Source organism: Brachyistius frenatus, unplaced genomic scaffold (assembly GCF_029030835.1).
Source record: "Brachyistius frenatus isolate BFR_SWC_R1_liver_20210118 unplaced genomic scaffold, ASM2903083v1 Contig_123, whole genome shotgun sequence".
Classification (NCBI taxonomy): Eukaryota; Metazoa; Chordata; class Actinopteri; family Embiotocidae; genus Brachyistius; species Brachyistius frenatus.
In genome coordinates this window covers 1,154,500-1,171,027 of record NW_027210722.1, presented here as the reverse complement: position 1 = coordinate 1,171,027, position 16,528 = coordinate 1,154,500, and the positions used below count along the sequence as shown (strand labels likewise).

Here is a 16,528-nt window from a genome sequence, read left to right as displayed (position 1 = left end):
TCGCGAACAGAACATCACGTACTGAACCTAGTGTCACGTACCAAACGTCCCATACGGAGCGTCATGTAGTCAACTGAACATCACGTACCAAACTTAACACCACCTGCAGAACCAAACATCACGTAACAAACTCAAGGTCACGTACCGAACCGAACGTTACATACCAAACGAAACGTCACGTACTGAACATCACGTATCAACATCCCATACCTGACCGATTGTCCCAAACCTAACTGAACATCACGTTCCCAACCGAAAATCGTATCAATCGTATGGAACCAGACGTTACGTACCAAACGTCACGTACAGAACCAAACATTACATACGGAACCAAACGTCACGTACTTGACAGTTTGGGACGAATGCAGTTACTCCAGCTTTGGCTATCAGGTGTTGTCTTTCGGTACTTTTACTTGTAAAGGTAAAACCAGTTCGATACCACTTAAAGAATTTACCATCCCAAAGACTCAAACGTAACGCAGCGTTCCAGGAGTTTAGTAATGCAAGTAGCACGAGACGGAAACAACCACCAACCCTGGAGAGGTGGGAATCACCGAAACTCTTCCCCCAGGTGATGATCCGCTGTTGTCTGCTGATAGCGCAGGAATTTGTCACTTTTTCAGTGTGCCGAATGGGAGCCTGTCAATCACGTGACTGAATGTCTGTGGCGGGCTGATTCGAGGCCGACGTGTCGTCTTCCTGTCCGCGAAGGCCGCTGAAAGCTCACACGGTTTAATCCTCCCGTGGCCGGTAATCCCCGTTGTCTTTAAGAAGACAATGTAAAAGCGCGAGTCCGACGCAGGTGGCAGCTCGGGGAAGAATACCCGAGAGCAAACATGATTATCAGGAAGGAATCTTCACTTTCTAGAGATTAACCTCTCAGCCACCTGCGCTCAGATCTGTTTTATCACACAGAACCACAGGAAGTTCACCAGAGTTCAGTCCAGTCGGAGAGAAACGCACGTTTTAATGGCATCGTCTCCTTAAAGACGGATGTTTTTACAGTAAAGCGAATTCTGTAATATTTCTTTTTATAGATTAGTGTTGTTTTATCATCCCGGCACTGACGATAAGTTCACTGCAGTCAGGACAAACTGCTCCTGAACCTTGTGGTGAACCAGATGAAGCTTCGCCGGGATCTGATTTATTTCACCTCATTCAGAAGATATCTCTGTGCAGCTTTTTCTGAATCCCAGCAGCCCCTCTGAGTTCCTCCTTCCTCCGTGATCCGATGTGGAGCACCGACTAAAAACAAAGTGAAGGCTGATGGGAGTTCAGAACAAGTGGGTTACCCAGTTTGTCCTGCGTTTAGGGTGACGGCTCCTCAGAGATGTTTCGGGAATCATCTGAAAGTCATTCACCTGGATTTAAGTTAAGAGTTCGAGTTGCTCGGTCTGCCAGACAGCTCCCGCAGGAAGTAAGAAGATTGCAGCTCAAATAACTTTCTTTTTAAGTCGCAGCGGGAGGCGTCACGTTTTCAGGTCGTCCGTCCCGTTCTCGTGAACATGACACCTCAAGAACCCTTGAGGGAATTTTTTTTTTAAATTTTGCACAAAGGTTCACTTGGTACCCACGGTGGACTGATTAGATTTTGTGTGTCAAAGGTCAAAGGGCACTGTGACCTCACATCTACATATTCCTCTGGGTGCAATATCTCGGTCCGCCTTGCGGGAATGTCTTGAAATTTGGTGGCCAAAGGTCAAAGGTCACTGTGACCTCACAAAACAAATATGTGGGCATAACTCTTGCTTTTGACCCCACTTTTAGACTACTTTTAGATGGACATTGGACTACTTTGAAACTAATTTTAGACTTCGTTTACTTTGGACCCGCTTTAAACTGGTTTAAACGTGTGACACTAAACTTAGGTGTCGACTTTGAAACTGTCCTGATTCTATAGATCCTCTGCGTGCAACAACTTTGTGTTCCATCCTGTTCATCATATTCACTCCATCAGACGAGTGTCAGTCCATACTGTCCAAACTGGACTGATTCTCGACAATCACACGGACATAAATTCAAACATGTGCAGCAACAGGAAGTTCAGCTCCTGCTCCGATTTTCAGAATGAAGTTTACTGTCGTCGTCTCGGTGACGCGCAGGCGCCTCGAGAGCAGAGCGACCCACTTCTGATGCGTGTTGGACATGAATGAAGTGTCCTACATCCTGTGTGCGTGCGTGTGCGTCATTCTCTCAGGATTTACTCCCAAATGCTCGTCTGCTTCTGAGCGTGTGCAGTGGAAAACTTCTGACTCGTGCACTCAGGTGAGCCGGTTGCACCCAGGTGAGCGGGCGACATCTTTAAATCCATCTCTCGTCATTACATCACGTGACGCCCCGTCGTGAAGTTAAATGTTTGAGGATGCAGATGTCAATTTTCAAAATAAAACGGCGTGTTCACGTTGAATCTAACGTCTGACCTGCTTTTAGAAACAGAAACATCTGCGGCAGCAGGAGGAGGAGGGCTGAACCTCTGAGGTGTCGGGGGAGTTGGGGGAGATTTAGAGTGTGATGTCAGCGCTGATGTCATGGACATCTGCGGGGGCCCAGCTGTTACCCAGCTGTAACAGCTGGGCCCCCCGCATGCAGAGCCTGCAGCTCCCAAACACACAGCAAACTCTCAGACACTCTAAGGATCATAGTGAAGGACCGTTAGCACTTCATCCTGAGATCTGTATAATGAACCAAAGAAAACTGATCTGACTCACAGCTCGTCTTTATTTAGGACCGTTAGATGACCTTACATTCACTGTTTGTAACTTCTTGCCACAATCACTTTAATTTTTAGCTCATATTTGTATTCACAGTTCGATGTGAACCTCAGTTTTGGAGTCACAGTGTTCAGTCTGCAGGATGAAAACATGTTGCTGCAAGAAACTTTGAACACAAGTTCAAAAAAATCGTGAACAGAAGCTCTGCTGAAAGTATGACATCATAAAGTCTTTATTACCAAAAATAAGTGTTCACTTCTATTCCTCCTCTCCTCTCACCATCAAAACAAACTGCTACTAGCTGACCGCAACAACAGGAAGTGACGGGGTTTGTGGGAAATGTGGTCTTATGATGGGAATGAGGAATATGTTAAATGTGTTTTCTCCACACTTCCAGCTGGAAGAGACTGAACTTTGTTTTAGTGTTGAATGAATGTGATTTAAAAAGCATTTAAAACTCTTATTTTGACAGCAGATGTAGTCTTTGTCTTTGTTCAACCCCTCCTCCTCCCATTTTTTGACCTCTATTCCGACTCCGTCACATGTCGTCGGCTCCCACGCTGCCGCCTCGTGTTCAGCTCAGCGCAGCGTCCGAGAGGAGATGTAAAGACGGATCAGATGCAGGGTCGCAGTGTGTTAGTCGGTCACAAGTCTCCCGTCTGCCCTCTCCTCACCCAGTCGGCCTGTCCCATTTCCCAGGAGGCTTTGGGGTCCACGGCCTCAGGACGGCTCCGCCTGGAAACCTCCTGACCTTCAGGATGTTGACGGACCTGTCAGAGGAGATCAGCCGATGGACTTCAGGACTCGTGTTCCTCTTCTTTCTCTGCATAGAAATGTCACTGCAATTGATCACGTGATGGCAGACTGACATGATGATGGCAGCTTCAGCTTTTACAGATAATAAGACAGCCAGGTGGGCAGGTGGGACTCAGGCTTGTTTAAATCCTTTTTGTATCTATTTCTTTGTGATTAAATATAAAGTCAGTTTAATGGCATGAGTCTTTATTGAGAGGAAAATTGTGGCTGCAGGATTTATTTATATAATGTATATTATAATGTATATTATATATGTATTATATATTATATATTATATTATTATATATATATATATGTATATTATATATATAGATATATACTGTACCGTATGTATATATATATATATATATATATGTTGACTGTGTTTATTGGTTTGTTGTATATAATATATATAGATATTTAATGTACTGTATATATACTGTATGTACTGTGCATTTTATATTTTATATTTATATTTTTTATTTTATTGCTTTTCTATTATATTATTCTATTCTATTATTATTTTATTCTATTGTTTCTATTATTGCTCCTGTATGTATGCTGTTGTGGCGAAAAAATTTCCCCTCGGGGATTAATAAAGTATATACCTACCTACCTACCTACCTATTTAACACACCCAGAGAGTCATTAGTGACCCCACACACACCATCAAGATCTGTCCTGGTTCCTTAGTTTTCTGGGTTTTTTTTTCCTCCCTTCGATCTTTTATCTGAACAACTCTGCTTCCTCTTCTTTTATTTTTAACTATAAACTAGTTTAAACTTTAAACTATCTAACTTAAAACTCTAAAGCAGCGGATTATTGATTTAAAACACAGGCTGGACATGGTGCTTGTTTCACCAAACCGTCTTCTGGGTTTATCTTTTTTTTTTTGTATTTTAGATTATCTCGTGTAAAGCCAAGACGGAGACATGCTGGAACAATTATTTAATCTGACCCGAACCAATCTGGTCCTGACGGTTCAGGTTGTAAATTACAAACTCACCTAACTGTTAAAACATTTACAAATTAGACATACGTCATTCCTGTTGCTTAAACTCCTCTCTTCCTGTTATTAGTAAATGACAGGTTGGATTAGTAAATGCATTGTATTAGTAAATAACAAATTATATCAGTAAATACATTTTATTGGTAAATAACAATTATATTAGTAAATGACAGGTTCGATTATAACATTACAGGTTTGATTCGTAAATAAACTATTTCAGTAAATAACAACATACTCGTAAATGATAGATTAGACAATTTAAAACTGGCCACTTATGATCCGATCTCCCAGGGTGCTCAGAGGACCATCGAGGGGAATAATCAGAGCTGAGTGTGTTGAGAGGAAACTGAGTGTGTCTGGTAGATTCAGGCTCTGTTTCACCGCCTTGTTTAATAAATCATTATGGACGCAATATGAGACAACAGACTTTTATATCCCTCCTAACATATGAGGGTTCGACTGCTGACGGCTGTTTTACATCTGTGAGTGTTTTTTCTGTCTCCGTGGGGCCGCTCTGTGTCCACACCACTGGCTCGGTAATCCATCCATCTTCATCCTGTTAAATAGAGATTGGACGTCTTTATCGACCCCCTGAGGTTTCATTTAATCTCCTCAACGCTTCTCTGGGCTTTTACTGTTTTTGTTTTTAGCTTCGTTCAATTAAGTGAACGTTGGTGTTTAGTGGAATACACAGAAGGGATTGAAACCTAATGACTGGAGGGATTAAACACATCAGAAAATAAACCTCCTTCCTGCTGTCTGCTCCGTGGTCACGCAGCGTGTCCTCTGTCCTCTGTCCTCCGCAGGCTCAGATCGCCTTCCTGCAGGGGGAGCGGCGAGGTCAGGAGAACCTAAAGAAAGACCTGGTGAGACGGATCAAGATGCTGGAGTACGCCCTCAAACAGGAGAGGTGAGCGCGCCGTGTCATGTGACACGTCAGCGTCACGCTTTGTTGCTTTGATTATCTGTTATTTGGAAAATGCAGAAAGACTCCGAACTTCATGTTTTTTTTTTTAATGTTTGATCCAATTAGTTTTGGTTTCGAAAATAACTTTGCACTACATACCCACATCCTGTCGTCCCTCTGGTCCTGTCGTCCCTAGCGTCCTGTCATCTCCCCCTATATTATGCCATCATTATCTCCGTCCTGATGTCGCTTCGTCCCCCCACATCCCTTCGTCCTATTGTCGTCACCTTCGTCGTTTTATCTTGCCCTACATCCTGTCTTCGTCTTCTACATCCTGTCGTCGTCCCCTACATGATGTCATTGTCATCTACGTCCTGTCGTCCCCCACCCTCTGTCATCGTCACCAATGTCCTTTCATCTTCCCTTACATTCCGTCTTCGTCCCCTACATCCTGTCGTCTCCTCTGTCATCGTCTGTGTTCTATCGTCATCACCTTTGTTTTGTTGTCATGTCCAAAGTCACATACTACCTGTCGTCATCTCCTACGTCCTGTCTTCATCCTCTACATCCTCTCGTCCCCTACTTACTGTCGTCATATATGTCCTATCGTTGTCATCCACATCCTGTCGTCATGGCCCACATTTTATCATCGTACTTTATGTCCTTTAATCTTCTACTAAATTATGTCATCGTCCCCTACGTCCAGTTATCATCATCTCTGTCTTGTCGTCATTGTCTACTTCCTGTTATCATCGTCTACGTCCTTGTTCTCATCAACAGTTGTTAATTAGCAGCTGAGGTTGATGGGAAAGTTATTTGGTTTTGTTTTACAGGTATTTCATGATAAAACAAAGTATTTAGACCAATTTAAATGTTGACCTGATGATGGCGCCACATGAAAACTTATCAGTCCATGAAATTCATCATTGTTGAGATTTCCGAGTCTGAATATGGTGTGCGTGTGCGTGTTTCATCCTTCAGGGCCAAACACCATAAGCTGAAATATGGGACAGAACTGAACCAGGGAGAAATCAAACCTCCGACCTATGATTCAGGTGAGACTAACTTATCTTTCTGTGATTGGTCAGTTCTCATCCATGAGTTTGTAGCTGTCATGGTCCAGATCTGACTGGTGCTGCGTTCAAATGTTGTCGTATTTCCCGTGTACAGAGAAGAGTCCATATGAACAACACCCTCTTGTGGTATTCACGACGTCGGAGCTCCAACTTTTCTATCAGCCTCGAGTTCACAAGTTGTGACGTGTTTGCTGACGTAAACAGAGATGTCAGAGGTCGTGGAAGTTCATGTTTGGTTGGATGTTAAGCTGATATATTATAATTGTTTTTACGTAGCGTTTCTTAGATAAAAGGCTACATCTGAGGAAAATGTTGATCTTCCCAACGGCCACACACGTTACCTGCCTGTTAGCTTGCCAGAGTGTTCGCCTCTGTAGTTTCTAGACGCCGTCCACGTTGCTGTTGCCCAGCAACCGTGTTCTTACGTCGCAACCACAAGCTCACGAGTTCGATTTGAACGCGGGGATGGTTACCACGGTGACAGACAAATATATTGTGAAGTCTGATCCCGGCTTCAGTGTTGTGTTGAAAGAAACCTCTCTGACGCCCCATGGTGGACGGACTGCAGACAGACCAGAGACCTTATGTGTATGTCACATGGGGTGGTCATGTCTCTCTGTGTATTAACAAGGGGACAGTCAGAAACATGGCGGTGACTGTGTCTCTGTGTGTGTCTGTGTGTCTGTCTCAGATGACGGGGACGACAGTGAGACTCCCAGTCCTCCAAATAGCAGCCATCAGCTCAGCTGGAAACAAGGACGCCAGCTGCTCAGACAGTGAGTCTACACACACACGCGCGCACACACACACACACACACACACACACACACACACACACACACACACACACACACACACACACACACACACACACACACACACACACACACACACACACCAAATCAGACTTCCACTGTGTCATGGGACGATAGGGTGTGCGGTTAACTGTGTGTGTTTAACTCTGCATATGTGTGTGTGTGTGTGCGCGTGTGTGTGTCTGTTCCAGTGTGTGTGTGTTTCTGTTGTTGTGTGTGTGTTTCTGTTCCAGTGTGTGTTTCTGTTATTGTGTGTCTGAAAGTGTGACTGACACTTGCGATGAGGAAGATGATTTTATTCCATCAGTGGTGAGATAATTGTCTGTGATAACAGTGGGACAGTCCAGTGTGTGTGGTTAGTTTAAAAAAAAAAAAAGGCAAATGATATTTTGTTAAAAAATAAAACGTAATTTGAATTTAAAACTTTTCAATGAAACCAAACGTACCATTTTTTCATCCCTGAGAGACCCCGCAGCCTGACAGGACTCAGACCGGCTCAGATAAACCTGATGAAGACGTCTCTGTGTCTCATCTTCATCTTCAGTTATTCTTAAAACTTTTAATTTAATTTGGAATCAACTGTCAATCACAGCCTGTCGGCCTCTCTCCTCCTGAGTATAAAGCTGAAAGAGAGAGTGATGAAGAACAGAATCTGATCAGGTTCTTGAACGCCTCCCTGAAGAGTCCTCTTCGTCACACAGAACTTTGACTCCAACGAGTTCCTTGAAATCATCGTTTTTGGACTCGAGCATGTTTTCTCATGTATGATGTGTTTGGACAGAGAGAGAGAGAGTGTGTGTGTGTGTGTGTGTGTGTGTGTGTGTGTGTGTGTGTGTGTGTGTGTGTGTGTGTGTGTGTGTGTGTGTGTGTGTGTGTGTGTGTGTGTGTGGTGACAGTGAATGGAGGATTGTGTGGAGGCCTCCTGCGATCGGAGAGGCTGGTACAGAGGGAGGAGGAGGAGGAGGCCGACCTTCCTCCCTCCCTATGAACGAACACACTGGATGTTATTCAGAGTAAACGTCCGTCCTCTGAGGACCGCAGGGTCTCAGGTCAGCGGGGTCTCCGGAGTCCAGGGTGAAGGTACGGTCTGCAGGAGCTTCTGTTGAGCATCTCCTTTGGTTCTGATTTGGTTCTGAGCGGGTCAGTAAAAAGCTCCAGCTTCACAACAAGACACCAGCGCCCACGGATCACGGTTCAGTTTCATGTTTTTGCTCATATTAAATGAAAGTTTATTGATCCGTGCTGCAGCCGCGAACCCGTTCAGGTTGTTTCTCTTTACTTATTTATCATTTCTGAGCTTTCATTGTTCTGAGATTTCAAAATAAGACAATGAAGAAGAAGTATTTGTTTTGTGAGCTTTGACGGATGGACAAAACCAGCAGCTCATTTACAGTTAACTGAGCAAAACCAGATTATTTATTCTCGTAATGTCTCGCTCATTTGCATCTTTACAAACATGTCAGAGGGAGTTCTATGATTCTGTTGCATCGCACTTTAAGGAAGCTGCTCCATTGATATAAATGCGGTGTTGTGTAGCTGGGTGGCTGCAGCAAGGCACCGCTGCAGCAGGAAGAGACTAAGAATTTTATTTCAGGGGCTCCTCTTTTATTTCCTTCCATCAGCAGCAGTAGATTTAATCAGTTTCAGCTGTGCTGTTTGTTTATTGTACGTTTATGTTAGCAGAACTGATGATTACTTTCACACCTAATAGATTATTTTTTTTTTATTTGGTCCATAAAGCTAAAAAAAAAAAAAAATTTTTTTTTTTTTTTTTTTTTTCTAAGTCTGAAATGTCGTTGAGTGGAAGTATAAAGTAGAAATAGAAATACTCAAGTGGAGTGCACGTGGCTCAAAATTATAGTTAAGGGAAGTACTCGAGTAAATGTACTTAGTTACTTTTCACAGCTGGAAAAACAAAAGGTTCAGGGTTTAACAAATCCTGCAAGATACGATGGTGGAACCAAAAGTTCAGAGTGTTCCTGCTGAACGCAGCAAAATGATGCACATGGAGCAGGAGGAAGCAACAACCTTCACGAGGAAGTATTCCAAGTGTCGTCTCTTGATCAACATCAGCACCTGAGTTCAACACGTTTTTGTGACAACTGGTATGTGAACATTTGCGATTTCACCGTGGACCTGAAACTGGAGCAGAGAAACATCAGATTTTCGGGGACATAAAATCTTCAACAATCCCACTTACAGCCAAGTGTTCCTAAGCCCATGCAGTGATTTCCACTACAGAATCATGGCTGTTTTGAAAGCAGCGCCGAGCTGATAAAGCTGTTCTTTACTTCTCAAAGAATTCATCTATTAAATCAAAGATTATTACTAAACATTGAGTTTGGGACTCAAACCCACAACCTTTGAATCACTTCTTGGTTGTGGCTAGCGAGAAAGGCCAATGCGCTATCCGTTGCGCCACAGAACCACAGACATGTTTAGCTACATTGTGCTAACAAAGATCGTAATCTTCGTACTGCTGCCAGCATCCTGAGGTCATGTTAGTTGTTTTCCAGAATGAGCTGCTGGTGCACTGATTAGAGTTGAGACCATAATTAGCCTGGAACCTTCTGGAGGCCGCATCCAGGGGCCGATGATGGTGTTGCACTGGGTTTAGCATCACTGTAGCTGCTACTTCATTTGAAATAAACCAGAAGTATCCGTCGACTGCAAAATGCTTGAGGTCATGGGGCTGCCTCTGCGAGGATTGTGGGTAAAGCACTTGTCTGAGAGCAGGTTGGAGCTCACAGTGACCCGTCTCCTGTGTCGGCCTCAGGTACCTGCAGGAGGTCGGATACACCGACACCATCCTGGATGTGAAGTCTCAGAGGGTGAGAGCACTGCTCGGCCTGACCGGAGACTCGGCAGAGAAACCTTCGGAGAGGAGAACCGAGCCGATGGTGAACGGCACCGAACCGTCCTCGCTGAAGGACAGCGGCATGGTCAGGTAGGACACGAGACGCTCGACGGTACCGACGGAAACATTCACAACTGCAGAGCGTCCTTTAAAAAAAAAAAGAGACCCGTTTGTTTGCCTGCAGTAAACCCGACATGTCTGACTCGGCCACCGTGTTGGAGGCCTTCAAGTTCATCAAGAGCGCTGCTGCAGAGTTCAGCGATGAAGACGAGGAGGAAGACAGCGAAGGGCGGGACAAAACCATCCTGGACCTGCCTACTGTAAGACATAATCTGGATTACTTGCATGTTGAATAAAATATGAGATTTATTTCCTTTAATATAACAATGGCATGGAAGATTATTAAAAGTTTAATAAAATGTTTAAAAACTGTCCAAAAGGCTTTCAGTCGACTGGTAAATATTACAAAGAAAAACAGTCAAATTTAGTTTCTTCAGCGACTAATCAATCAGTCAAGCTTCTTATTTGTGAAATAAAGAAGAAAAAAGCTGGTGACGTATATGTAAGAATATAATATGAAATAAAATCTATTAAAAATACTCAGTCTGCTGCGTTTTAAATCTCCCTCCTCTTGCACAGATGGTGAGGAAGAAACAGTCGTCCACCCCGTCCTCCACGACCTCTGACCTCAGCGACGACCCCGACACGGAAGAGGCGCTGAAGGGTTTTGATTTCTTGGCAAGTCCCGATGAGCTGGACGGGTCGCTCGAGTCGAGGAGTGGCGAGGACAGCGGGGAGTGGGGTGAGTGAGCGGTTTTTTTTTTTTATGTCTTAAAACATGAAACAGTTAGAAAGGAATCTGATTTACGTTCCAAACATCATGTTCAAGAAAGACTCCAGAACTCAGGCAGCATGATGAATCCATCATTAGCAAGTCCCAATATTTTATTAAATAATTTGAAAAGTAAAATGATAAGAGGACCTGACGTAGCACCCTGTGGAACGCCACTTCAGACCAACACGCCTCTCAGCCTGTTATTGGATTGGATTTTCTCAAAGGTTACGATGTAATTTGTGGAGTTTGATGTGAGTTTTTTGCAGTAAAATTTCAGGAGAGTACTGTTAAAGAGTAACCTAACTTCCTGTGATAATAATCCTGCTGCCTGTTTTTCTTTCTGTGTTGGACTGAAAACCGTCTAAAAGTGACTTAGCTTTACAGAACAGACAGTCTGTGACTGTAATATAGAAAACAAAGGCTCCATCTGCTGTCACAATAAGAGCTTTAGATGCTTTTTAAATCACATTCATTCAACACTAAAAAAAAGTTCAGTCTCTTACAGCTGGAAATGTGGAGAAAACTAATTTAACATATTCCTCATTCCCATGATAAGAACACATTTCCCACAAACCCCGTCACTTCCTGTTGTTGCGGTTAGCTAACAGCAGTTTGTTTTGATGGTGAGAGGAGAGGGGGCGGAGCCTCGCTAGTTGGAAATGAACACTTAGTTTTGGTAATAAAGTCAGTTTTATTTCGAAAGGAGACTTTATGATGTCATACTTTCAGCAGAGGTACATTTCACGGTGTTTTTTACAGAAAAATTTCAGAAATCCAGCAAAATTGCAAGGCGCTCCAAATATTGCAGAGAATGTTTGAATTATTGCGACTGCAAGATCACGATTTCCTGGAGGGACTGATTTTTTTTGTAGATAATAAGTTTCTCTTTACTTTAATTCATAATGAAATTAGACTCACAGACACCTGTATTATTTAATCCAGTGCAGTGAATGTGAACATTGTGAGCCTTTCAAGGTTGTGTTTTCATTTTGTTGTAATGGACAGTCTGAGTGAGCCTCTTCAAAGATCCATCGACTCGTAATGAAAGCAAGTTTAAAATTACAAAACTAGATGTCAAGGACTCTCCTTGAATGAAATAAAATTCCTTATATGATAAGTTGATTGAAAATGATTCAATGTTACCTTTACGAGATAAAACTCAAAGCAGAGTTGGGTTTATGTAGCAGCTTTACTTCCTGATAGACATTCAACAAGGAAACACAGACAATAGTCAACATGTTCATTTATATTTAATTTATATAATGTCTGCAAAAAGTAAATAAAATCATCAGTAGGGATCATAAATCTTCACATCAGATTGGAGATGAAAATGATTGTATTGCTGTACATTATAAATCTACCGAAACATCTCTGTAGAGCTGAACATCCTGTGAATGTAAAACAAACTAAAAACCCATAAAACCAGATGAGTTCCTGAACCGCAGCACCAGGCTTTGTCCTTTAAAACTGCCCCAACCAAATAAAGTTCCCAGCCGGTGACCTGGCCCCCGCTGTTTGCATAAAATCCCCCTTTTTTCTCCGTTACTTAGCAACACATTCAGTGTCATTCAACCAATGACAGAAAGCTCTCCCACACAGTCCGTGATTCAACACTTCACAGTCCAGATAGTTGTAAAGGACCGCTGACTCAATGCTGCAGGTCTCTCCACACATCCTTTGTTAAAAAAAAAAAAACAGAAGTAAACAGGACAAATTCAGAGTTCTCTTTCCCTCTCTGAAACGCTCCTCTGGTATCGCTGGAGTTTGCTCCTCTTGACACAGTTAAAAACAGTCCGTGCTGGGCTGCATGCCGCTCCGTTACGAAACACGTTTTGTCATTTCTCCGTTTTCTTCTTGAACCCACGCCACCTCCACGACCCATCTCAACATCACTCGGCCCCCCGGGGCTCCCAGCCGGCACGATGAGATCCGTTCTTCCTTTCAGCTCTCCGTTAGACGTCACACCTGCTCGTCTCTCTCCCCCCGAGTGGTTTCTGCATGGTTCTCATCTCTGGATTTGCTCACGTACCCTTTGACCATCTGCAGTTTATTTTTAATCTCCTGTCAGTTGTCAGGAGAAGAAGAAGAAGAAGAAGAAGGAGACATTTTTCTGGCTCAATCTTCCAGCAGTAGAGAACAAATCTTTTTACTGAAGTGACAGAAGAAAACTGTCATCTAATTTTTTTTACAGCAACACTGATAGGGATCAATACTTCTATTTTTAATCACCCACAGGAGGGAGCTGTTCGGTCCTCATTGGACCAGTTCTACACCTGCTCAGCTACACCACCCAGATCAACATCTTTATATCAGATGCTGTTCCTCTCTTTGCCTGTAGGAGGCGACATAAACATTTTTTTTTTAATATCAGCTGCAGTTACTGCAGTCTAACAGTTTATCAAGCTACCAGGGGATAACGTAATGTAGGAAATACAAAGACACAGAGGTACACAGGAAATACCACAACATTTGAACAAAGCAGAAGACTCAGACAGTAGGATTGATATTTATCTGAATGTCTTCCTGTTCCATTTCATGAAATCAAAATCTCATCCAGTATCAAATCCTTTCTCACATCAGAACCAGCTGTTAGCTTGTAGTAGCGACGCTTATGATTACGACTGAAAAAAATGCTCTATCTTCATCCGGTGAGTAGGTTTGTCAGAGAAAAGCTTCCTAAAAGGTTTCTACTCCAACCTTCCTCCTCCTACTTCCCCCCACCCCCAACCCCACCCCAATCCCAACTCCAACCACCCTGCTGGCCTGTAGAGAAGGAAGAGCAGTCTCCACTGGGGGAGCTGGCCTGGGACGTGGACCAGGGACTGATAGCCCAGCTCAAGGAGCAGTACAGAAAGGAACGCAAGGGCAAGAAGGGTGTGAAGAGTAAGTCCTGTCATCCCGACCTTCATCCTCTCTCCCCACCTCTTCCTCTGTTTTCTCATTCAGGATGTCATTTTACACAACGACCTGCAGGGCTTGTAAATCTTTTTAAAGAAATTGCAAGTGTTTGACTTCAGTGTGGAAGATACTGAAGTGAAATGGTTCTCTCCGGTGTCCTCCTCCAGGACCAAACCGGTCCAAGCTGCAGGACATGCTGGCCAACCTGCGGGACGCCGAGGAGCTTCCCTCCTTGCAGCCGGCCGTGACGCCCCCCTCTCGGCCCAGCGTACCCCGGCTCAGTGAGCACGAAGTCGGCCGGCCCGATGACGGTAACGTTTCCTCCTCTCGCTCCGAGAGTCCGCTGACGTTTCCCTCCGTGGCCGTACGTTAACGTTCATCTCGTCTCTGCAGAGGCCATGACCTTCCTGCCGTCCCCCGGGAAGTCCTTCATCCTGGGCCGAGTGGACGAGGCGGTCTCTAACGAGTTGGGACTGGGAGAGCTGGCCGGACTGACCGTCGCCAACGAGGCCGACAGCCTGGCGTACGACGTGAGTGAAGACTCCTTTCAGGCCTTTCTTTAAAATTGGCAAAAAGATGTACTTGGTACCAACTGATTCGATTTTGAGGGTCAAAGGTTAAGGCCACTGTGACCCCAATTCAACACATTCACACGAACCGAATATCTTAGGAATGCCAAGAGGTATTTCTTCAAATGTGGCATAATCGTTCACTTGGCCTCAAAAATGAACTGATTTGGTCATCAACGGTCAAAGTTCAAAGTCGCTGTGACCTCATGTCTCTTTCATCCGTCTGGCTGTTCTTGCAATATCTCAAAAACACGTTGACGGAATTTCTTCAAACTTAGCAAAAAGGTTCACTTGGTACCATCACAGGTCAAAGGTCAAGGTCCGTATCACCTCGTATTGACCCATGGTCATTAATGAGACATTTCAAAAACACCAGGAGAGAATTTCTTTAAATTTGTCACAGATGTTCACCTGGCCTATGCAATGAACTCAAATGATTTTGGTGAGAAAAGGTCAAAGGTCATCGTGTAAGCTGAAAAATAATGTTCTGTTTCCACAATGTGTCTGTGACGTGGACCAATCAAACTTCTTCTCCTTCAGATCACCAACAACAAAGACGCTCTGAGGAAAACCTGGAACCCGAAATTCACCCTGCGGAGCCACTTCGACTCGGTCCGGAGTCTGGCTTTCCACCCGGTGGAGCCGGTCCTCGTCACCGCCTCCGAGGATCACACCCTCAAACTGTGGAACCTCCAGAAGACGGCGCCCGCCAAGAAGTGAGGCCTTCCTGTTTAACTGCAGAATCCATTGAATCCATGTTTCCTGAACAACTGCAGAGATCTGAATTTTAGTCAAATTTTATAAATGTTTTTTACCCTCAGATGCATATCTCATGTTGTCAGTGACAATATAAAACCCTGTAATTTACTTATAATTTTTTCAGTTGAGCATGGTGGCGGTGTTGCAGTTCACAGTGTGACCTGATGGTGGCGGTGTTGTAGTTCACAGTGCGACCTGATGGTGGCGGTGTTGTAGTTTACAGTGTGACGTGATGGTGGCAGGTCTTCTGATCAGTTTGATGTTAATATTAAACTCTGCTTGGATCCTCCAGGTGTGCCGCTTTAGATGTGGAGCCCATCTACACATTCAGAGCTCACAGGTGAGACACTGTTCGCCTGTTTACCTGTCAATCAAACTGTCTCAACACGGCAGACATTTGACTTTACAAGCGAATTAATGTGATGCGTGACTTATTAAATGATACTTTTTTTTTAAGCAGTAAACATATTTATATTCTCGCCTCCTGTGCAGCGGAGCCGTCCTGTGCGTCACCATGAGCTCGAGCGGCGAGCAGTGCTTCAGTGGAGGAGTGGACGGTACCATTCAGAGCTGGAACACCCCCAGCCCCAACATCGACCCCTACGACTCGTATGGTACGTCCCACTTTACCTGAAGTAACATGGAGTTATGGATGTTTGATGTGATTTAGAAATGTATTTTGGTGTTTCTCTTTGTTCTTCCTCGAACCTGCAGAGCCCTCCATCCTGCGGGGGGCGCTGTGCGGTCACACGGACTCGGTGTGGGGTTTGGTCTACAGCTCGGTTCATCACCGCCTCCTGTCCTGCTCGGCCGATGGTACGGTCCGGCTGTGGAGCGCCGCCGACGCCTCGCCATCAATCGCTGTTTTCAACGAGAGTGAAGGTGAGTAGACGTCGGTTTCGGGACGTAAAGCCATCGTAAAGGTCTCGGAAACAACGAGTAAACCAACGGCGTCACAAATTAGTGATGTCATCATGCAAACAGAAAGGTGTGAATAAAGATTTGCAGTCAGGATTAAGAGTATCATACACAGATTGGATATCAAAGTGGACGTAGCTACCGGGGCTGAAAAGTGAAGCCTTAAAGTGTAGTACCACTGAGGACCACTAGGGGCTGCCTCCAACTGACTCCCACTGAAAAAGCATCAAGTTCTCTCCTGAAATACAAAGTCAGTAAATGTTTTCCACAAGTCATTATGGTGTCATGAGATAAATTCCCTCCTTCTGATCAGTGTTCTGGTCCTTCTGGAAATAATTCCAGCTATCATTAGATATTAGGACTCGGGGGGCGGGGCTGG

General features: G+C 44.2%; 1 protein-coding gene across 1 annotated transcript in view; it reads left to right on the top strand.

The window, feature by feature from the left end:
- LOC138629885 (striatin-like) overlaps window positions 1-16,528 on the top strand; it is a 30,609-nt gene that overhangs the window by 9,287 nt on the left and 4,794 nt on the right. The window contains exons 2-14 of the mRNA XM_069713867.1: window positions 5,322-5,425; window positions 6,404-6,477; window positions 7,190-7,274; window positions 10,090-10,260; window positions 10,355-10,490; window positions 10,810-10,972; window positions 13,775-13,888; window positions 14,071-14,214; window positions 14,297-14,433; window positions 15,013-15,188; window positions 15,524-15,571; window positions 15,724-15,845; window positions 15,946-16,113. Coding sequence (XP_069569968.1) covers window positions 5,322-5,425; window positions 6,404-6,477; window positions 7,190-7,274; window positions 10,090-10,260; window positions 10,355-10,490; window positions 10,810-10,972; window positions 13,775-13,888; window positions 14,071-14,214; window positions 14,297-14,433; window positions 15,013-15,188; window positions 15,524-15,571; window positions 15,724-15,845; window positions 15,946-16,113 — 1,642 coding nt within the window. The remainder of the gene's footprint in view (window positions 1-5,321; window positions 5,426-6,403; window positions 6,478-7,189; window positions 7,275-10,089; window positions 10,261-10,354; window positions 10,491-10,809; window positions 10,973-13,774; window positions 13,889-14,070; window positions 14,215-14,296; window positions 14,434-15,012; window positions 15,189-15,523; window positions 15,572-15,723; window positions 15,846-15,945; window positions 16,114-16,528) is intronic.